The following is a 24,665-nucleotide window of genomic DNA, read 5'->3' as shown; positions in this document are numbered from 1 at the left end:
TTCATGAAAAACCTGAACAGGTATGGTTTGTTTGGAAGGGTTGCGAGGAGTGTGTTTTCTCTCTAAAACAAACATGGCAGCACCGATTAGGTTGTAGCTGAACAACACCCAAGACTTCTGGAACAATGTCTTTTGGTTAGATGGAGACAAAGTGCAAATGTTTAGCCAAAATGCACAATGGTAAAGCACAAACACCTCATACCAACTGCCAAGCATGTTGGTGGGCACCTTGAACTTGAGTCGACCATGAGTTCTTCTGTATACCAAAGTATTCTAGAGTGAACTGTGAGGCCATCTGTCTAATAGCTTAGGTTTTGCCAAAACTGTGTCAAACTACAGGATGATGTTCTCAAGCAGAGCAGCAAAAAAACAACAGAATGGCTGAAAAAGAAAAGAATGGGTTTTGCAGTGATCTAGTCAAAGTCTAAATCTCAACCCTATTAAACGAATGAATAGATGAAAACCTCGATGAACTCAATAATCGTAAAGAAGAGTGGTCCACAATGATGTGTTGAATCAAGCTGGTGACTAATGGGATGTACTTGGTGCTTCACACACTGCTTCTGAATTTTGGCCCCTTGCTCCTCCTCCACCTCCAGCACCTCTTCTTCAGCACCTCATCTATGTTTAGCTGGCAGTGCGTGCATTAATGGTGCACCTTGGCCTCTGGGATGTGTTTCACTGTACAGAGGAAAAACCCTCTCTTTGGAAAACCCAAATCTGTGTGCATGCACAGGCGTGTAAAGCAATGGGTGCTCTGAGGTGGTCACTGGTGACCCTCCTCGGCACAAGCACTCCCTGTCTGTGTTTATTTATGCAATATTTGTGTGTGAAGTGATGGACACCCTGAAGTGGTCACCTGTGCGTACTTTACACAACCTCACCTCTGCGTGTGAAAATATGTGTATGTGTGAATGACAGGTGCTCAAAGGTGGCCATCTATGTCAACCTCCTCTGTGTCACCAGCTAGTAAACAAGTGAGACTGAGACAGAGCAGGAGGAAAAACAGGGGTTTACTGAACGAAAGACATAACCGCTGCTGGAGATGTAAATGAAAAGTGACACTGTGGGTCTATATCTGTCTCCTCCGTAAGGAGGCATATGAAAAGGAAACAGTGTTTGAACCTTCTCTGGAGGATGCAGCTCGAGAATATGTGAAGTAATTCTCTCAATCTCTGTGCGAGTAATGCTCTAAATGGGAACCTGCATCCAACATCAATCTTCATGTACAGTTACTGTCTGTCTAAACATTATAATTCAGTGGAGATTTACTACTGTGCTACAAACAGGCTGTGTTTACCACAGCTGTCTAATACTGGAGGCATTTATGAGGATAACTGAAATGCATTTCATTCAAATTAAAAAATACTGAATGTGACTTTCACTTTTATCCATGTTTGCCTTTTAGTGGCTGGAGAAATGGAAAGAATATCACTGGCGGTACTGTTTACATCCCCTTTTAGTTGCTTTGCTTTTTACAGCAAGAAGAAACATAGCAAAGACATTTTAGACACATTAAAAGAGGCTCTATCTTAAAAAGTGCTAAATATATGGATCAAATACTGAAAGAAGATTTCTGATATAACCAGACAATACCATATTAATATGAATTCTCAGAATTAGCCATCCATCATAACAAGTCTGCACTCCCACAGAAAACAACCCCATAGATCATTGTGTAAGATGTTATTTATAACCAATAGTCACCTGTTAAGGTCAACACCGGAGTCAGAGTCACAGGCTGAGGAGGAGGAGTAGCAGCAATCTTCCACTCTAGCTTATTAATCAACCAAGGACCAAGACAACATTTTATTTCATCCGAAAGTCTTCTGTCAGACTCAGGCTTCTTATTTATCATCCGCCTGGTGATAGATAGTCGTCAGTTCAGATACTATAATTCTACTTGTTTATCTTAACACCCATGTAGATGCTAAAAAGGAGAGACTCAGAGTGAATCACACTCTGAGTCTTGTTCTGACATTTGGCCTACAAACCAAAACTTTTACTGTATTCATTTCAAATCCTCTTTAGTTCTGTTTTCTCTCTGTTATCGTTGGGTCTTTGCCTTAGACTATAAAAAGTCTTAAGGTGACTGTTGTTATTTGGTGCTTTATAAATAAAATTTCATTCATATCCTAGAACACGTAGCTTTCAAATACAACTAAACTTAACTAAACTTAACAAACACGATGAAAGCAAAACTTCAAATTGTGGAAGAACACAAACTCAGCCGCTGGTGTTCTTCGAGCAGCATCTTAAATCCCGTTAGCTTGGCAAAGTTGTTAAAGTTGTGTTGAACTGAGAACCTGTTGCTTGTGACAGTTCCCCAGCTGTTAAAAGTGCTTACAAAATGTTACGTCGGTGTAGAAAACAGCTGTTATTGTTTGTATCAAGTTCACCACTTGAAACCAAGTCCAGTCATGATAAATTTCAGCACTTCAGCCAATCATTCCTCCAGTGTTTCATTTTGGATGTCTGAATTAGAGGGAATGCGAGTAGATAAACAGCTACAGAGTTGTAGGTTTATAGCAGGTGCACCATCCCGAAAATGCAGATAACAGGATATATCCCACCGCTGTGGTCCACCAAGGAAATCCTATCCAGGGAAAACACAAATGAGAATTTCTTAAAAAGTCTCCTTAGTAAATCTTATTAAACCAGTACTTATTTAGTTGAGATAATTACATTGAGAAATAATGTGATCATGACAGGATACATAATTCAAAAATCCCTGTCACAATATAACAATGTTCTCCTTTTTATCCACAAGAAGTTCTTCTTCAAAATGCCAGTATCTGTCCAATGCTCGTCTGTAAGAGCAGTCTCATTAAAAGAGATCGACACACAAGTTGTGAGAAGCTGGGTTTTTCTCTGTGTATGGGCTAGTTGTAATTTTAGCCCCAAATAAAGTGATACACTGGCTATACTGACTGATACTTTACAACCCATCTGAAACATCACACTGCTCATGTTTCTTGTACTTTTTGGACTCTGCTCAGAGCAAAGTTGAACAAAGGTATTTCCAAACTCTAGGACCCCACGTTGTGATAAATAGGAATGATTCTAGTCTAGAAAACATAGTGTTCCTTTGAACTATGTTGCACATTTGGCCTCAACTCAATCACTGATCTCAAGGTGCCTTTGGCAGTGTCAGTCTCCTGTGATTGGAAAATTACTAGCCAAGTCCGTACTGGTGATCCATTCTCACGTCCTCAGATCCCTGTCTACTCTTACTCCCAAACTGCCGTTCTCACATGTTGTAAAGTTGTGCAGGAGGAGGAGACCTGATCCGAGCCAACAGTTCATGAATCCTTTAACACACCTTTGCTCACACAAAAGACAAAAGCTCATTAAAACTCAGAGCTGGTGGTGACATGAACGTCTGAAAGTATGAAAATGCCATAGACACTTTGAATTAGCTTTGGACTGAGACACACAAGATGTGGGTTGAAGCACTGCCATTTACTTTTTACCCAATCTTTCCCTCTGAGTTGTGGCCGTCCTGCCAGTTTACCACCTGAAGCAGCAGAACTGCAGCCCAATAGATACAGCCCAGTTTTTGGGAACCCCACGGTGCACTGTCATGATGACAGCAATGCATGAAGTGGGTGGCCTGCAGGCCAAAAGAACAAAACGTGCACCTAAATTATCTATAACAAATGCCTCAGTCAAAGGAGAGCGGTAACACTGTGTGCTGCCATGGCATTTATGGACATGACTCAACACAATAGGAATAAAAATGTACACAGAAACAAAATGATTGCTGACAGATGAAGATGAAACTGATTCTGGATGCTGGAGAACTGCTGGCTCGGCCACTATGAAACTAAGTACGGGAAAGTGTACGTGAAAACCATTTTACATGATATTAGCTCATTATCTGATCTATTAGCGTGAGTCCTGAGCAATTTCATTAAAGTTTCCTCCTAGGCTGCAAACCTGTTTGCTCCAGGGTTATTATGATTCAACATTCTGCGAATAGCTCCGCAATACTCCCTGAGTTTAAGAGAGCAAATCTTTGATTTACTATGAGGCACAGTACATAAAGAAGAGCCAATTTCCACTGTGGAACACTTTCCAAAGCAGTTGTCAATCACAGTCCTTAAAGTCTGCGTTGCTCAACATTTGGTGCAATAAAAAGTGGAATAAAGAGAAATATGCCTTCGCTATAAGTAATAGGTTACAAATTGTGCCAAAACAGGAGGTGAATGATGCTTCAAATAAAAATTGGAACATGGATATACAAAGATTTATGGCTGTCACAGAAATATAAAACAAAAGAAGCTGCTGGCAAGAAGAGAAATCGCGCACATTTGTGTCAACTCTGATTTTTCACAATGCATTGATGTATTGTCTCTCAACAGCGTTTATTTCCCAGTATCTGAGAAACATGAGCCTGCATTTTATTTGTAGAGAAGGCCAACCAGCTTATCCTAGGATGACATTGATAGACGGTTTAAGGTTCAGCTGGGAAGGGCTGTAAATTTGTCTATTTAGCAAAATCACTAAATCAGCCTGAAACAAGAAATTATAGCTCGGTAGTTCCTGAATACACAGCAAAGGTTGTAAACAGACACTGCGGGAGAGTTTCTCAGTAGTGAGTATGCAAGTATATATAAATGGAATATTAACATTATTAGTAGTAGTTGTGCAACTGTGAAGGAAGACTTCTGTGGCCCTGACACTTCATCCACGTTACTTACTGTTCCTCTGCTGTATCCATCAGACGCCACAGAGGTGAATCAAACAACCGTGGCTGTGGTGAATAGCGATGGATAATAAGTGGATTATCCATCGCCAACTGTGCGCCACCCTCTGCAGGTGGGTCTGCAACATTCTTAGAGTATGATGACTAGAGCTGAATACTTTCTCTAACATCTGCTTCAGCGTGGCTGCCACATGGTGCCGTGGTTATTTGTTTGATTTTTGCATATTAAGCTCCACATCATATTGCATTACATCTGATTTCTTGACTTTTTTTTACCTTCCTGAGCGATTCTGTTTGTATTCTTAGATCTGATTTTCTTTGGCTACATAGTTTTTCATGTGCTAGCTACTTCTGTAATACAGTAATCTCACCAATCTTTGGATAAAATATATCTTCTGTTTTATTGCTGATTATTTTACATATACACCCAGGGACATGGATCCGCTGAATGGATGAATGAAACATGAATGGAAAACTACCGTCATGGCTAAAGGTTTTGGCAGTGGCACAAATTCTGTGTTTGCTGTCTTTTCAAATACGTTTCTATGATCGCAGTGATCATTTGAGTAAAGTTGGATTTTTTTGGTAGACCTTCCACTCAGGTGCAAATTTACAGCACGAACATCCACACGGAGAGCCATCGACACAGGACACTTTAGGTGCGGCTTCGTAGGTCAAGTAGAGTCACCGTGCACGCTGCATGCAGATTCCAAAGAACCAGTTTTAGATCTAATCAAGGTGCTCTGAGAAACTTGTCATTCAGCTGGAATTGTTTACTCATCATTCTTAGAGTATGATTGGCTGGAAAAATCAAGGTTTGCCAGGAGAATGATGTGAGTTATGGGATGTCTCACCTTTTGAAGTCATGCCTGCTGTCATCAGTTCAGTTCTGCAGGCCTGGACCCTTAGTGTGCAAGTGTGTGTATGTGTGTGTAGACCTATGCAGCCAATCCACGGCTGTTTTTCTCTGCTTCTTAATGGAAAGGACAGGTGCTTGATAATTTTTTCACTGTGGAAACTTAATGTCTGTCAAACATCAGATAGTTTGATCTGAAAACTAGAAGGGCACCTGGCAGCAAATAGCAACGACTGACTTATTTAGAAGTCCTAATGAAAGTGAACCAGATTTGCACCAAGATTTAGCTGGTCTCTCTTTAACCCTGCTAAACCTCTCTGCCACGTTTCATGAAATTCTGCATGTTAGGTTCTGTTAAATTTTGCATCATATAATGCTGCTCTGACTCCAAAATAAAAAACAGCCTGCTTGTGGCTTATAACATTAGCTTAATTCAACCTGATATTTCCTATCAGTTTGATCCAGTGAGAAAGAAATACTGTAAGTATAAAAAGTATGTTGCAGCTTTCACTGCCTATCTGGATTTAGTAGCTCCGAATCGCGCGTATGGCTAAAGGAGCAGCAGCTAGATTGAGTCTGTGCTAACAGATTTTGATTTTGAGCACGTAAAGTGGAACAAAGCCATCACGATTAGGCTTGATCAAATCTAGGACTACTATTTCAACTGTTGCAACTCTGCAGTACTAAGTGTATTACTGAAGTAATACCAATTACCTCAATTCATAAGCAAAAAGATGCAAGTGTATTTTCAACAGTAATACTTCTTTATAAAGCCAAAAAGTGTAGATTTCTTTTGGGATGCTTCATTCACAAGTCGAAGTAGAGCCAGTGACTCGTGCGGCATGTGACTGTGGAGCTGTGGAAGCAACTTGCTTCAACTGAAATGATATTTAAAATGTGCCGTGATAGTTAATGTGAAGTATGTATTTAGTATTTAGTATTAGTATTTATTTATTTATTGTCATTGTCAAGAACAATGAAATTGCGTTTGGGGCTTCCATACAACCCAAAAAAAAGAAGAAAATAATAAATACCCCTTAAAACCCAAGTGTACATATTTAACCCAGTGTGACTCCAATGCAATAAGACAATCCTTAGCAATAATGTTCGTAGAAATTCAGACAAAGACCTGAGAAACATGACAAAATACAACAATGCAACCCATTCAATATTATTGTACTGTGAGATATGATATCAGATATGATAGTTATCTATTTAAGAAAGAGGGGGGGGGGGGGGCAGGGGGGGGGGAAGAGAATAAAGATATGATGCACCAATGCAGACCAGTTCATTGCTATTAAGAAGTTGGATATGGTTATTGTCCGTGAGAGGGGGGCAGAGAGTTCAGGAGCCTCACAGCCTGTGGATACAGGCTGTTGGCCAGTCTGGATGTTCTGGCCTGTATAGACCTGTACCTTCTCCCTGAGGGCAGCAGATGGAAAAGGTGGCGCGCAGGGTGATGTTGGTCCCGCAGGATACTGTGCACCCTCCTCAGACAGCGAGTGGGGAAGATATTACTGATCTCTGGCAGACTTGTTCCAATAATTCTGCCAGCTTCTTTCACCACCCGCTGGAGTGCTTGCTGATCGGCCTTGTCAGGTTTATAGAGAGACACGTGAGACCCTGAAGCCCATGGAAAGAACACATATGTGCACACAAACACACACAGGTTCTGCCTGTAAAGGTAAAGACTCAAATGAGATCCTTTCTCCACCCTATAACAGGTTTCACTAAGGGCTGTCTGGAATTTCATCCACTTCTGTTAAAGCAGACAGCTTCCTTGTAACTAGCTGTAATTGGCAGCTGGCAGCCACACCAACACAACTGGCAGCAACACCCTTAACAAATAACATCTGGACTCGGTCATCTACCTTTCCGTTGGATAAAAGGAAAAGCGGCCGACAACACAACAAAATCTGATCTTTGACGGGCCCTTCATTTTTATTTTTTGGCACTCCAGCGGCGGTCACAACCACTACCAGACCGTGGAGATTGGCTGGATGCACGGGACTGTTTGTAACTTCTAAAGACCAGCATTTCATTGAAGATAAAGGGGTAATTGTTAAATAAACAGAACAGAAAGAGGAAGATGAGGTTGAAGAGTATGGGACCGGCTGAAGGCTTAATTATATAAACCGCCTCATGTTGAAGAAAAAAAAGGAGGAACAGCTCTCCAAATTGTTTCTGCCTTCTCTCAATTTGTGTTTGATATGTATGCTGCAAAGCTGCATTTGCGTCACAGCGGTGTAATTTGTATCTACAAAGGGGTGATAAATTGTTTTATAATTTGATAGAAGTGAGGTTGACCAAATTGATAGCAGTTACCGTGAGAGGGCTTTGCACGCTAAAACTCGATTTGGCCGAATCAATAAAAGAATGGAACACCTTGGATTAGGGCGGATGCGCCTAGCAACAACACAACAGGAGTTCTTAAGTAAAGGCTCCATGCGTGTCATTCCTGTCATTGCATGTTCACTCATCATTGCTTTATATGTGGTTTATATGGAGGGTTTTTTGGCTTGTTTAGCTTCTCCAAGTCCAAATCTTTCTCTTTCCAGTTTGTCTCGAGAGAACTGCCGTCTCTTATGGACAGTTCGTGCTGACGACATTTTTAAGTGCTTCAGTATCCAGGCTGTCCATCAGGTGTTTGTCTCACGCAACGGATATGCTTCTATGTTGACGAATGTGTCAATCCACGCCGATTTGCGCCAAATGCTTTACTTCCTTGCGTGTTTAGCGAAGCTGAATCCTGATGCTGTGTCATCCAGATCACGCAGATTTCCCACTTTTTTATGAACTTGCCAAAAATTAAGAAATAAATAAAAGTAAATAATTCATCGAGGGCAACATTTGCTTTTTGGTGTGAACTTTTTTCATTTCACTGAGGCTTCAGAACACCGACTATTTTCTGTCTTAATGACTGTTTTATGTGACTGCTGGGTTCAGCTACATTAGACAGTGAAGACCCCGCTGCTGATTAAAATGCAGCTAGCTCTGTAAACAGGAGAAATGTTCAGAAGCAACGCAGAGAATGTTTTTACTTTCTATCCGTGCTATTTTCATTTCCATCCATCTTCTTCCAGTTATCCAATTCAGGGTTGCAGTGTGGCGTCAGCTGTCTCTCCTGTCAAAGGTGGGATAGGCTCAAAATATTTCATTTAGCTCACTTTCCTCACACACAGTCGGTGTTTCAGGTCTACAACTCAAGCATCTGTTGTAACCCAATGGTTGAGCATAAAACACCCTCAAACTTTGGGCGACCAATGTAGTTGGCAACCTGTCTCTAAACAGTTGTAGTCTGATACTGACTGACTACATTCTTTCTGAGAATTGCAAAAGTTTGCAATTAACTGCTTTAAAATTTATAAACACAGTTTGCTGACAAGTTGCGTTGCTGGGTGCAAGTCTTTGTGTCACGTCTCTTTGCAATAGGGAACTTGACTCAGCTGGTTGCCATCTTGCTGCGTTCTGATTATTGGTCTATAAAAGCAAGGTTAACATAACATAAAGGTTAAATCAGTGTCCTGCAGTTTCATGATCATTTTCATCCTACTGTGGCCTTCAAGCATTGATTTTTCTGGGGTGACTGCAGAAAACTGGTAGAATAAAAAAAAAAGGACAATGGTTACATTATGCATTACAATAGTCGTAAAGAAAATAATTTTAAAAAACCTGTAAAAAAGGCACTGAAGTTCAGCATCGAATCCTCTTATGTTACAAATAAGCTTACAGGGTTACAATACCTGGAACTTCACTTGCAAAACTAACAATTAGGTACCAAGACCATTGAGAAAATAATCAAGTGTTATGAAACATTGTTGACAGACACTGATGGGACATCTTGAGTTTATCTTATTCTAGTTTAATAATTGAATTAACACAATTAATGCATTTGATTCTAATTAAATCATTAATTATTATAAATCTCTGGCTCCCTTAGTCGCGTTGTAACAGGATTAGGGTGCTGGGGGATTTCCCATGATGGCTTTCTTCCACAGTGTGCCTTGTGTCCTGTCTCACCCCCAGTGGGTTGTGGCAGATGGCTGCTCCTCCCAGGTTCCTTCTTGTTAAAAGGGAGTTTTTCCTTCCCACTGTTGCCAAGTGTTTGCTCATAGTGGGTCTCTGACTGGGCTTTTCTCTATATTATTGTAGGTGATCTTTATTGAACCAGCCAGTAACGCACTATGGTAAGAGAGTAAGCAATGCCAATCACACTACAAATGTAATGAAACAAAAATAACAGAAAATCCATCAATCTCCTCTGAGGTCTTCCTCGTTTCCTCCAGGCGGCTTCATATTCAACATTCTTTGTCCAATATATCCACCATCTCTCCTTTGCATATGCCCAAACCATCTCAGCCTCACCTCTCTTTGTCTCAAAACTTCTAAGAATATCTTCAGACTTTTAATTGACTCACTTTAGTTGTGCTAAACGGAGTTACTGGTGAGAAAAACAAGCAATGTGACTGTGTAGACATGTAAATCTGCAGCAATTGAGTCCATTCAAACTGTGGCACCACTTGAGGTAAATGCAGTAAAAGGCCTTATTTTTCCAAACCACACAAGCACAGTGCACTCTGCTGTCCATTTGCAAGTACTGTAGGTATTAACTCCATACACACTCTGCACTCTTGCACTCTATAATTACACGAAGAACCACAAATCCACATGGAAAATGAATTGAACACAATCACCAAACTGTCTATCATTAATCCCATGTCCGTTTGGCAGAGACTCTGACTTATCAGTGGAGCTTCTGACATAAAAAATGTGCGTCTTTATAATGCCTCTAGAATTGCATATGCTTTTTAATCAAAGCGTATCTAATGAAATCTTGTACAGCAGCTCTCCTTAAGGTTAAATCAGTAGGACACTGTGACTGGTTAGTTCAGCAATGCCTTCATGAAAAGAAGCGTATGGCCCTACATCCTAATCCAGCATACGAAACAGGATTCTGGTGAGAGCTAGTCAGAGATTAGATAGTGTGTCTTTTATCCCACTGAAGGCTTTTTAAATTCATTTCACTCTCACAGTAAAGCTTTTTTTAAACACGTCAGTAGTAATCTGCTGCTGTGATGAGGCAGAGTGGTTTTAACACTGCATCGTGTTGAACAGTTGAGCCACAGCTTTTGCTAATTATCAACTAAACATTTACTTCTCCAACTTTGTGACTTTGCAGTTAAGAAGGAAACTCTTTATGGTCCTTTACAGATGACGTCAGGAAAGCAAGATTAGCATGAAAGAATCTCTCCATCCCACCTTTTATCCAAGGTAAGAAGCTGTTTTATAATGTTTGGATGTTTGCTCTTGAGTACTATAGGAATCTTGCTTGTTTTAGAGCAGAAAGCTCCAAGTCCCATCTGTTTCTATGTTGAACATGAATTCAGAGAAGCCAGCCTTGCTGGAATCCCTGGGTGGGGTTCAATTTGAAACCCACAGGGAGACACTGATGCTTATGTTGGAAAAGATAAAGTGAATGGAATTTTAAAATCAAACGGTATTTATTATTGATCCAGATACCAGGCGCGGACTTACCGACACCGTCTTCACTTATGTGGTGTTTCACAAGTGTGCGTGCTAGGAAGTTGCCAGATCAAAGACCGATGAGGAACTTTGCAGTTAACACCAAGCCTCAAGTGTTTTTATGCCGGGCACCCAAATACAGAGAAGTGTAGAGCTGTCAAGTGATGACCATCTGCGGTGAGTTGGATCAAATCATTGGGTAAACTGTAAGACTCAACCTTCATGTGGAGTGAGGGTGAAGTGGGCTCTTTTTCAAAACATCCTCAAATTATTATTTTTTGTTCGTCCTTCTGCGCTCAAGCTTTTCCAAGGCAAGTTTTGGACATACAGTTAAAGGAGTGAGGTGTTGGGTAAAGCCAAGCATGCAAACTACATTAAACATGTTGACGAATGGATTGTAATTTACACCCAGCTACCCATGAAATGACCGGCCTGACTTGGATGGCGCCGTGCTGCAGTGTTATCAGTAAAGAGAAAGCAGGTGGGAAAGGTCAAGCAGTGGCAGCTCTGAGGAAATTGCCAGCGCTAAGAGGAAGCTCTTCCCAATTTTGGTCTGGGGATAAGGCACACATGTTCCGGTCGGCCTGTTTGTCTGTGTGTAAGTGTATGACGTAAACAGGTGAGTAATGTGTTTGCTGAGGGGATACCGAGTTCCACTGACCCTAAGCAAACCTCTCATTCGCCGGGTGATCAAAGCCGTCAGATCATTGGATTGCTTCCAGCTCAGGGGATGTTTGTTTTCACAGCGAGACCGATCCAGCCGAGTGGTGCTCTGACTTAAAGCAGACTTCCTATTTGCAAACATCTGCTTGGGACCGTGCATATGCGTGAGCGTATGTGTGCGCTTTCGCTATGATCTCACCTTGTGTGCCTGAAGCTTGTTAAGAAAGAGATTACCGCACAAACAGTGTGTTGTCAGCTCAACATCGAGTCGAGACCTGGACTCTCTTGATCATCAGCTGTATGTACTGTGTGTAGATTTATCGGTATTACAGGACAGCAAATGCAACCGTGCATCTGTCAGCGGGTCTGTGCTTCATAGATAAAGACCGCAGCTTAAAAGATGTTTTGTAGCAAACATCTGTTTCTGCTGTGCATTCCGAGAAAGCAAGTGGTCATCTTTTTTGTTTCCAGCACAGATGAGCAGTACTGTCTTTGCAGATCTTTTCCCATAAATGGATGTTCTGCTTTCACCGTCCTTCTGGAATTTATCATGCAAGACATTTGAGGATTAACTTCAGGGATGAAATATTATTACATCCATTGAAGTAGCATGAAGGGTTTTCCAAGAGCAGCATTACCAGTGTGAAAACAAATGACTCATACCGTGTTAACATGCAAATCCAATATGCGAGCAATTGGTTAATACCTTTTAAAATAATTCTCCCTTTCATGTAGCAATTTAACTTTCCTTATCCACCACCCACAGGAGGTGATGCGTTTGACAGAGTAACAGGGACAGGCAGGAATAGAGAGAAAATTCCCAAAACACATTATCTATGTCAAGATAGCCACTGCCTTCTTGTTCATTAGATTCTCTTAGTCCAACATTTGGTCCTGATTTGATAATATCTTATTTAGTTTTAACAGGGAAACCTGGGGAAACAGGAACGATGGCAGAAAAACAGCAAAATTAGCAAACTACTGGAACACAGCAGATCTATTTGTCTCCAGAGGGCTGATGGTGTTCATTTAAGCTGTACAGTATTAAAAGTTTGAGCATCATTACATTCACCAGAACTGGCAAGCCTTTTATTTATTAAACTATATTCTGCGGATATACGCCCACGACTGCGTAAAGCAGGTCTCTGTATTACCACTGATGGATTTCCATTGTCACTTATTTAGAACAGGGATTCAATATGATCTATAATGCCACATTACACAGTTATATCAAAGCCTGTTAAAGTATCATTAAAGATGGTGCAAAGATACTGTAATGCATCCATCATAACTCCTAATTTATCATGCTGTAAAACCTATCGCAGTAAATACAGCCTGCACGTGATGAGGAGCTGTTTTACTATTCCTTTGTCATAAGAGAGCTGTGACTTAGACATTATGGTACATTATAGTGCAGTAGGTTAACTATGGTTGCTTGAAAAGGTTTTACTAATGAGATAGTTGTTTAGTTTGACCCATGGTTTACCCTCTGGATGCGCTTTGAAAAAAACAAAGACTAAGGAGGAGAAGATTATAAAGATAAAATAAAAGCAAGAAATATGAGTCTGGTATAAAAAAAGGAGGCCCCATCCCTGGCCTCCTCTCCTCTCTTTTTTCCCCTGGAAACCTGAAAGCAAAGAGGCAAGGATAAGAAAAAGGTAGTGGTTAGAATAAAGATTAAATGAGAAGAGTTAAGAAGAGAAAAGTAACGGAACAGGAGGGGTCAGGAGATGAGAGGAAAGATGAGGGAGCTGGTAGGAAAAAACAGAAGAGGAAAGTAGAGGCAGCCAAGAAGAGATCTGTGAAGAATTGAACATCAGATCGTGTGAGATGTATTCTCGGAGATGACAGAAGACTGACAGCTGAAATAAAAACCACGCCGTGCAGAGAGGGCTCTCCAGATCTCTCCATCTTTCAGTTTGCCTGTCTCCCCTGCTCTCACTCTGCTCTCCTGAACTCCACATCCACACCCAGGCACCCTTTTCAGTCGTGTTCGCATCAGGGTGTGTCCTCCCAAGCAATCAATCATCCATTAAAGATGAGATGCATAGGTGGCAAGCTGTGATAAAACATTACGTATGTGTTTTTCTTAACACAGCCAAGCCACAACAACCAGATCTGGATAGCTTTCATTTAGTGCAATTAGAGCAGCGCGGGGCAATTTCACACATCGGAGAGTCCAAATGGCAGCGCGAGGGAGCCGTTAAAAGTTTTGACAACTTAAATGCCCCGAAGATATGGAATTTGATCTCAGTAAACTCTGTAATCCCCCGACCCTATACGTTAGCTTCTATGCGCCTGCTGAGTGTGAAGGAGGTGAAAGGGTTCAAATATGTTGAGGAGTCAAACCGCTTTTGAGTTTTGCTGTTGAGATTTAGCGCTTCTTTTCCAGTGGGTGGAGAAGCCTGCATAGCTCCCGGCAGCTTTTTTCAATATGAAATCACAGTCTCTCTTTGCATCCTCCTCCTATCTGTACGGCATCAGAGAGGATTTCAGCTTGTCTCTTCCTGCTTAACACTTCTCATGCACTTCAGTGTTAGGCAAAAATCAAACAAGTTTAGGCTTAGAGCTGTCACAACACAAGTTTGTCACTATGCAGTGATCAGCATCAACAAATTAGAAAAAAGAAATCTGATGGTTACAAATGAAGAAACTATATGGCGGGGTTTGGTTGCAGGGGAGGGGTGGAGTACTGGGTTCAGGGGCTGACTGACACACCTGACCTCCATCGTCTAATTGTGTCTCCCTTTTTGAGGATGTTGCTGAGACCAGTGGAGGAGAGCGGTGTGCTGTGCTGAGCAGGGAACGCAGCTGAAAAGCTGCCAGAGTAAAATGTGTCCAAAAACACTTAGCCATAAACACATGACAACCTGCAACACCGTGTGAGTGGGTCCTTCTCTGCCACACAACTCAGTCAGTCCGACTGGAAACTATACAGACACCTGTGGACTGAGGGGCAACTTCAGGAGTTGAGAAGTGAAGCCAGTGCTGAGGAAGCCACACAGTGCCTCCAGAAGTCTATCAGCTCCCCACAGAATCTCATGTTAATTTTACATCTTATCCTCCTGGATCTGACTAACATGGCTTGCTAGTTTGTGCCTTGGTTTTGTCAATTTAAACTATTTTAATAGACTTTTACTTAGCACTAATTGGCCGATAAGTGCAGTGTTGGGGTTGTTACTGTTAAAAAAATGAATTCCACTGCTCGTTACCTTACTTTCTTGACACTCATGACGTGAAACATGCTGTCACATAACTACAAAACAACATAAACCTTAGGATATACTCCGAATCTCTGTGCAGCTTGCTAATTAGCTAGCCTTTGCTAATAACTTGACACTCCATATAAGGCTCTAAAAAACCAACATGGCAGTGGCCAAAACACTAAGATTTAAAATATGGAGTCTAGTATGGCCACGTGTATCTTTATACTTTAACGGAGCAGCTCTTCAGGGTTCTTGGAAATCAGAGAAAAAGCAAAAGAGCAACGACCAAAGCCAACAACAAATTAGTAATGAAATGAACTCAACACCAAGGCCACAGCCTGTCTCCCAGATGTGCAGGACAAGTATCTGCAATAATAGAAAAGTTAACGGTGATAATGGGAGTCACTTTAGTACGGGCTCAAATTGTGGTCATAAATATTTTAAATTGGTAAATCAAATGCGTATTTGTGAACTGAGTTTTGTGACCCTGTAAACCAAAATATCTGAAAATGTTTGTGCATCTATAGATGAGCTCAGTAAAGCACCGACAGACCCATCTGTTCTCTAATTGGATTGTTAAATTTGTGATTGACATGACATTGACCAATCAGCTAAAAGAAAGACAAATTGGGTCAAAATGTGTACTTGCAAGTTAAAAGTCACACACAGCCCGGGGAGTTGAGCGCAGAGTTTTACACGTAGTTTTTTGTTTGCTTTGTATCTTTACAAACATAACATATTCAGATATTTTGGTTTACAAGGTTACAAAACTCAGTTCACAAATACGCATTTGATTTACCAATTTAAAATATTTATGACCACAATTTGAGCCCAAACTTTAGCTTAGTTTGCCAGAAACTGTGTAGACACTTTGAGCTGAAGCTCCAGTTAAGCAGTTAATTGTGTAACTTGTGCTTCAGTCACATTAAGGAGACCATGGCATGACCACAATACTGCTACAGTGTCCTAGGAAATTATAATCCCATTGACTTTGAAAATGGGGACCAGGTCTGCAACTGCTCACAGTCAGTGGCCATCTTCAAAGTGACTTATAATGCAATCAGACAATCACAATCTGAGTTTGTGATTGAATGGGGTCAAGCTGGCAATTATATGCAATATGATGCTACAATGATTAACTGTGATGAATAGACATAAACTGGAAATCTATTACTGACCACAGAAATTCAGTCCAGCCAGAGCCTCACAGAATTGAAACTGAAATCCCTTCACTAATAGTGACGTAGACGCAGGGCAGTGATTTAGCTGCAGAAAGGCACAGAATACAAACATTTGGCAACCAGTTTAGTCACGTTTCCTACTGCAAAGAAAGGCTTTACTGACAGGTTGCAGTCTTGAGTGCAAACTGACTCCAGCTGATTGCAATTTGTTAGCAATCGCTCAGTGTTTATAAATTAGTTGGCAATTAAAAGTAACAGCTGAGTTGTTTGAGAGGAGCAATTGCATAGGTCACTACTTGCCTTCCAACCACAGGTGGTAATGGAGAGCTTGGGGTTCTTATACACTCACATCTGGATGGCTAATTGTTTGCCACAACTGTTTGGGTTGCTGAAAAATTCACTTTTATCACGAGTAACCACAAAGTTTTCCAAGTCACAAGGATGTTATCCTACTTAAACTGTAGCAGGACCAAGCCATACATGGGATGGGAGCCTTCATACACTTGAAACTATGACTGTCATATCAATTAGAGCAGGGCAATATGGCCAAAAATATTTATCACGATATATATTTGAAAATTTGCGATAACGATATAACCGACGATATAATTGATGCGAGACAAAATACAACTCCACAACTTTACTAGCGCAAAAAGACAACCTTCCATTTAATTTCCACTTAAACAAGAAGCTGGTTTTTATGTTCATTAAAGCTTTATAAAAATGTAACAGTGCAAATGCAAATTCCTTGCTGAAAGTTTAACCAAAAGGCATTTCCAGTAGAAATGGGCTGGCATATCCTGAGCATAACCATGTATAATATCCACTGAAGTTAAAAAGAGGTGCTTTGCAACATTAAACTGCAGTGTGCAGTATGTATTTTTCGGACCATAAGGTGCACAGGATTATAAGGCACATTAAGCGAAACAAAGCAGTCAGATAAATCAAACTTTATTAAACTCATTCTTCTTGCTTCCTCCACTTCTGTACCATTGATTCATTAATGTTGAATTCTCTGGCAGCTGCTCTATTCCCATGTTGTTGCAGTATATTAATGACTAACCTCGTATTGTGGATGGATTATCTCAGTTGTTCTCCTGACTGAAGTTTGGTCCATTTACAGCATCCTGCCATGCAATTGCATTTGTCTCTAACCATGAAGAACCTTCACGTTAACTTTTATAAGTGGAAAAGTGTTAGTGTTCGTCCTCCAGCTTCACTGTTTATGTTATGCTAACATAGCTGTGTCGCTAGCGATCACGTAGCACATCATTATATACCAGCTAGCCCAACTTCAGTAACCCTACAAACGTCACTGCTGTTTAGTTTCCTGTCTTCATTTATGTTGGAAGTGATAGCAGAGCTGTACGTTTGATTTTTTTCAGAAATCTCTCTGTCAGAACATGCTATATCATGCTTAGGTAACTAGTGAAACTAGCGAGCTAACTTCCGCTAGCTTCCTGCTAACGTCTAACTCCGTTAAATGTAATAACTTTAGTTTTCATGGATGCCTGGAAGTTAAACTTCATAGTTACACCTGGTAAAGCAGCAATGCTGATCGTTTTATTAAAGATGAAAGAATTTAGACAGTTTTTAACTCTGTGATGCTGCAGTGTTCGTTTGACCTGAAGCATACACTCCGTATGCTTCAGGTCAAACAACACTGCAGCATTAGGACCCAGATTACTCCCAGATTTAAGAGCATCTTAGTCCGACAAATACGACAATAACAACGGCCGCTTGCATGTTCTGCAAAAAAATGTGCTTTGTTGTGTATCTGACGGACAAACACCAAACCAGTTTCACATCACGGAAGTTGCACCATTTTTACAAACCAATTCTGGTTCATCTGTTTCACTCAACAATCGGCCATGTGCGTATGAAAACAAAGGCACTGCGCATGCGCGTTTTACTCCCATTCTATCGCGATATTTCATTTTCCTATCGTTGCCTAACATTATACCGGTATTACCGTGAACGGTATAATATGGCCCAGCCCTAATATCAATACGTGTATAACTCAACACCTCTATTGTGAATGTTAATTGGTAGAAGCAGTACGTCATACATGTACTGGATTGATGTGTTCATGAACTACTTGAACAGGATTTTATAACATACCAACTTTATTAAATCTAAAAAGAAATTCATTATGAGTGTTATTCAGCTCAAAAATGTAAACCATATCCCCTAAAACATCCAAAACACCCACATGCAAAATATGCGCTTATACTTTCTAAATCACACTTGATAAAGATACACCATTTCTTAATAAAATAAAGATACCTGAAGGAAAGAGACTTTCACATAACTGCTGACGATTAAAAAAAGAGAAGAAAAAAAAACCCCAGAAGGCTAAAAAAACAAACTGCAACAATCTTAAGGCCGACATTAAAGTGCATATTAGACATAGGAAGTACCCTCAAAGACGGCTCCAGTGGTTTAAGCGGAGTATTTGTAAACTCAGCTCTTTTAACAGTGCAGTGTCATGCTTTTCTGCAAGCAGACACTAAACAAAACAGGACTTCAGGCAGCGAGCAAGAAAGTCTGATAAATTTATTTTCTGCTTCAGTTTTGCAGTGATGGATTAAACCTCCTGGGCAAATGCTGTTTGTGAGTTTGTTTTGAAGCAATTAATGAGAGACTAGAATCTGTTACACCAGCGAGAACAAAGCATATTATCTATGCCATCCTTAAGGGTCTAGACAGAGCCACTGATTAGCTATGGAGCTGGCTGGAAAACCTGAAGAAATTATCCCCATGTGGTGCTAGTGGAGCTGAGTGGATACAAAAGATATTTTCTTGTGTGAAAAAAGTCATCTCTATTACTTTAATGAGAATGGCTGACATTACACCACAGAAACAAGCATCAATTGATTTAGAAAGAGCAAGAGAAACTGGAAAACCTGAGCACAGCTGTAATAATCCAAGGAGTGAAACATTCCTGTGGCACAGGCTCTGTGTTACACCGCTACCTTCCATAAGAAACATTGCCACAAGTCAGCGTGCTAGATTAGCATCTTGTTTGGGGTATGATCTCTCTTCTTTATCTCTGTATCAGCCGACGTCTGAACTGAATTCACGGACATCAGCAGTTTGTTTCAGCTGCACTGACTCAATCTATACTTCAGCTTGAAGCAGGGAAGTGCTGTGAAAGTATAAGTGGAAGAAAATAGATACAAAACTCACAAGAAAATTCATGATTGCGTGGTACAAATATAACTACAGAAAACAACCGAGGCACTGAAAAAGTAAAATGACATTTTCAGTCTGTTTATTGAGGATATTGGAATAGATTTATGATTTCCTGTCGCTGTATATTTGAATTTCTTTACATGTAGTTGGGGCACTGATATGTATTTTCTTGATTGCTGTTTATTGTTGTGTTTTTTTCACGAGCGCTCGAGCCACCAACCGCTGGGATTTAATTCAGACTGCTGGACCTGTCTCTGCCGCAGTACACAAATTATCATCCCATGACAACAGAGTGTAGCTGCTGTTATGAATGCGTGTCTCGTCCTCGGCTAAACTAATTTTAATTCCCCACAATCTTCATCTGTCCAGAATGTGCACCTCTGCTGTCTTCGGTGCTGCTGCATCTGCTGCCTGATGACGCACGTTCAACCTCAAAACTAATCTAAACTCACAGCAGGTTGTACATTTGCATGGATGAAAAGAGTCTCTATATTTTCATGCTTAACATGGTAAATTGTGCAAACTAGTAAAGTAACAGCATTAAGTATTAGCTGCAATAATGCAGCTACGACAACCATGTTTTTCCGATAGCGCTAAAGAAAATGCTCTGTGATCAGGGTCCATCGCGATTCACCGATCAATAAAAAGATGCAGCATCGTTCCAATACGAGAGAGCAGGACACAAGCACCTCTCGCTACCTTCAATAAACTGTAAAATGTACAGAGCGCTCACATTAGATCGACCGTGCTGCAAAACTCAGTTGCAGTCTAAAGAAGAAGCCTTGAAATAGAGACTAAATGCAATCTTTTATAGCCACGAACCATTAGTGCCGAAACTATAGCTCACATTCTCTTTAATACCACTAATAAAGAAAACACTTTCCACTCCCTTCTGAACCCGCAGTATTGATTAATGATCCTCTCTGGTCTGACAAATACAGTTTATTCTCTCATTAAGCTACAACAAACTTTGGTGCTCACAGGGAACCCTAACAGTCTCCGTTATGGATTGGGTCATTACTGCTTAAATAAACCGCCCCTGTTTTGCCAGCTTCTACTCATATAGGGCCAAATGAGCTGTGCTCTCTGTTATGGATGACAGAGCCACACACACTCCTGCTGCTCGTGTAGCTGCTTCACTGACTTCCTCTGAAGTAAATCACTGAATCCTTACGGATTAAACAGTGAAAACAAACAGAAATCATTTTAAGGGACTAATGAAAGCTGCTTGGAGAAAGAGGCGACTAACCTTTGTTGTAAAGCTTAAGTGTGTGTACTGTATGTTATATGTGTGTTGATATACGTGAGAGGTAAAGCAGACTGAAGCAGCTTTAATGCCTCTAGCTGCCATCTGGCTAGTTAAACAACAGTGTGTCCAAAACAGCCACAGCTGTGTAGACACAAGTAAATGTCCTGAAATCAGGCTTCTGAACAAATTACACATACTTCCATTGTTATTACTAGTGTGCACCATCTTGTGGTGGCATTATAAATTACAAGTCAATTATCTGTATAACAACTAAGAGTGATTTTTAAGACTGCACAAAGGTAGAGCGCTCAAAAGGACGTCTTTGTACTGTTAGTGCTGACAAACCTAAACAGACTTTGACTTAGATTATTATTAATGCTTAAAGCGTTTTTGAATGGAACATTTTTGTCAAACTGTTTAACAGGATAAACCTTTGCCATGGAAAGCACCTTTTTCAGGAAATAGTGTTTTCTGCAGCTTGATGACATTTCTTTCTTTTGATCTCTAAACCAGGGTTTCTTCCACACAAATTATGGCCATATGGTGCAGCTAAATTGGTGGACTTATGGTTAGGTTCACATTTCACAGTCTTTAATATTGCTGTGGAGGAATTCTGGCCCCAAACATTTTTCCAGAATTGTTATGATTCAGCCATGTTGGACAGTTTTCAGGCTGTTTAAGATCATGCCAAAGGACTGGTCCACTCAACCACCTTTATTTTTTAGTTTTCTGAACCGAACCGAAGTGCAGTCGAACCTCAGGGCATCAACTGATGGCTGGACATTGACCTTTAGGATTTTTTGGTACAGCAGAATGCTGAAGCAGCAAAAAAGCCTCAGACCAGATGGTATGATGTTGTTTTTATGAAATGCTGTGTTAGTTTTACAGAAGATATAACGGGGCTCACACCTTCCAAAAACATTAACATTAGTCTCGTCAGTCAACAGAATATTTTCCAAAAGTTTCTGGGGATAGTCAGGATGTTCTTTGGAGACGAGCCTTTGTGTTGTTTGTGGGGTGACCGTGGCTCAAGAGTTGGGAGTTTGCCTTGTAATCGGAAGGTTGCCGGTTCGAGCCCCGGCTTGGACAGTCTCGGTCGTTGTGTCCTTGGGCAAGACGCTTCACCCGTTGCCTACTGGTGGTGGTCAGAGGGCCCGGTGGCGCCAGTGTCCGGCAGCCTCGCCTCTGTCAGTGCGCCCCAGGGTAGCTGTGGCTACAATGTAGCTGCCATCACCAGTGTGTGAATGTGTGTGTGAATGGGTGGATGACTGGATGTGTAAAGCGCTTTGGGGTCCTTAGGGACTAGTAAAGCGCTATATAAATACAGGCCATTTACAGGCCATTTGTCTTTGCTCAGCGATGGTTTTCACCTTGGAATTCTCCCACGGATGCCACTTTTGCCCAGTCTCTTTGTTATTGTTGAATCATGAACTCTGGGATCTTTTGTGACCTCCTGGATGAGTTGTCGATATGCTCTTGGAGTAATGTTGGTAGATCGGCCACTCCTGGGAAGGTTCACCACTGTTCCAAGTTTTCTCCATTTGGGGATAATGGCTCTCATCGGAGTTTACTGGAGTCCCAAAGCCTAAAAAGTGGCTTTGCGACTCTTTCTAGACTGACAGATGTCAGTGGCTTTGTTTCCCACCTGTTTCTTTAGGCCAGTGGTTCTTAAAGTGTGTGGCGGGGCGCAGAGTTGTGACAGGTGGGGCGCAAGTCACCTGGCAGAAAAGTCATGTGGAACTAATGTTTAACATCTGAATCACTTTTACGGCAGAACCAAGAAATTTGCGGCAGTTTGCTAATAATATGCACATCTCCTCTGCATCCACTGAAAAGCTGCAGCCGCATGTGTAAGTCCACAGCTGCAATAAAGAAGTGTACGGAGAAGTGCCAAGGTAGGTACCCCCGACGGAATTTGTTTCCCCTGCGTCGGGAGCAAACACTGGGCTGTCCAAGTCACGGACAAACAACATCCCACATTCGTGATTTTTAGTTCACAAACACTTCTTATAATGACCCACTACTCCTGACATTTTGGAGGTTTTAGCTCTGTACAGTTACAGAAGAATACAAATAATTATCAGTCAAAATCTCCTTGCTTTATTGAAATAATCCTGTCCAATAACACGTGAGAACAATAAATGTATCATTTTCTGTTGTCACCCACAAACTGAACAGTAATTAGTAACAGTAACATTCATTTTTCACTAAAACAGTCCATTACTTCCACGTCTAGCTGGTTGCAATGGAGGCGGCGCCAACTGGACCCGCTCTGCCTGCCCAGCGAATGCTCCCGGCGCAAGGAAACAAATTCTGTCGGGGATACCTATTTTGGCATGATTGCGGATGCCGCTCAGGTCCGTCCAAATCCCCCGTAGCCGCGCCGCAGTCAAACTAGGCTGACTGCAGCCACTAAGAGTGAAACGCATTAAACTCTCACTAAATTATTTATTTTTCATCTCTGTTCACAAGTTTCTGGATTTCTTTTTTTTAAAATAAGACTAAGACAGAACTTTATAATGTTCACATTCTGTTTAACTTGTTGCTTTTTTTGAAGAGGTGGTGCAGACTAATGCAGCAGTCTAGTAACAAAAGTCACAAATAGTTGTTTGAAATGAAAGTTGTTTGTTTTAAACAAAAATTACTGAAGGATTCATTGTGAATTAGTTTATTATCTAAAGAAAGTTGCAGCTCGGCTTTACTGTCGTTGTTTCCTTTAGATGGGGCGTGAAAATACTTCTTCCTGCCATGTGGGGAACGATGTGACAAGTTTGAGAACCACTGCTTTAGACTGTGGTGATCTGGTGGTTTTTGGATTCTTTTAGTTTACTTCAGTTTGTTCGGCAAGTGACGATAAATTCAGCTTTCCAAAAAATATTAATTCATGATTTAGCACAAGGCAAATCCTCATTTAAATACTGCATTTTGTATTTACTCAGGTTAACTTTCAGGAAGGTGCCAAATACATTTTCACTGCAGTGTACTATTAGTTCACCTGCGGGGTGGTAAACCTTTGTATCTACAAATTAGCTCAGGCGTACAGCGGTCTTTCTTCAAACTGAGGCTTTTAACGAAGGTGAGATCATTTTTATCTTTTAAAAACTTCGAACGGGCGATTCATGCTTTCATTATATCCCAGCTGGGCTATTGTAACTCCTTATATGCTGGAGTCAGCCAGACCTGCCTGGCAAGGCTGCAGTTGGTCCAGAATGCTGAAGCTCGTCTTCTGACACGTACTAAAGGATGTGAACACATTTCCCCGGTGCTCGCCTCTCTTCATTGGCTCCCTGTCCGCTTCAGAATTAACTTTAACATTTTATTGTTGACCTACAAAGCCCTGAATGGACAGGCTCCCGGGTATTTGTCTGACCTCTTGCAGACTTATACCCCCTTTAGATCTCTCAGATCGAGTGATCTTTTGCTTTTAGCTGTACCAAAGTCGAGGCTGGTTCATAGAGGCGATCGAGCATTTGCAGTCGTAGCGCCTAAGCTGTGGAATAATTTACCCCTGTACATCAGACAGGCTCCCACTGTCAATCTTTTTAAATCTTATCTTAAAACGCATTTTTATTTACTGGCTTTTAATACAGCATGAGAGTTATTTGTTAATTCATATTTGGTGTTTGCTATCAATACTCTAAGTTATTTTATTATGTATGTTGTATTCTTGTACAACACTTTGGTCAACGCTCCTGTTGTAATTAAATGTGCTATATAAACCATTGAACCATTAAGCCATCTATAAAAGTAAAGCAGGGAATATTAGGATGAATGTGATTCATGTTACCTAAAGGTGTTTGCTAACTAGCACCACAGCACGTTGTGCAATTTCCCATCTCGCAGGCTTTGCCATTCATGGTCAAACTCTTGACATATGTTGTGTTCGACTGACGCACCTGTCTCAACTTTAGAGTGGTCGGTTCTCTCTGTCACCTTCTCCTGGCTGATGAGATAATCAACAATCCTCACACCGATTGGGGGCTCCGTGTGGTTCCACTCCATGATGACCAATGAGCTGCTGGGTTCGTAGGCGTAAGACAGTTTAAGCCTGGCAACAGAATGACAGAGATATACAAGCGCACCA

General features: G+C 41.0%; 1 protein-coding gene across 7 annotated transcripts in view; it reads right to left on the bottom strand.

Annotated features, from left to right (window-relative positions):
* astn1 (astrotactin 1) overlaps nucleotides 1-24,665 on the bottom strand; it is a 488,070-nt gene that overhangs the window by 32,814 nt on the left and 430,591 nt on the right. For all 7 annotated transcript variants that reach the window (XM_082514225.1, XM_082514227.1, XM_082514228.1 and 4 more), the window contains one exon: nucleotides 24,478-24,629. In XM_082514225.1, the coding sequence (XP_082370351.1) occupies nucleotides 24,478-24,629 (152 nt within the window). The remainder of the gene's footprint in view (nucleotides 1-24,477; nucleotides 24,630-24,665) is intronic.

This window comes from Aulonocara stuartgranti, assembly GCF_965226115.1.
Source record: "Aulonocara stuartgranti genome assembly, chromosome: 18".
Taxonomy (NCBI): Eukaryota; Metazoa; Chordata; class Actinopteri; order Cichliformes; family Cichlidae; genus Aulonocara; species Aulonocara stuartgranti.
This window is presented reverse-complemented; position numbering and strand designations above follow the sequence as displayed.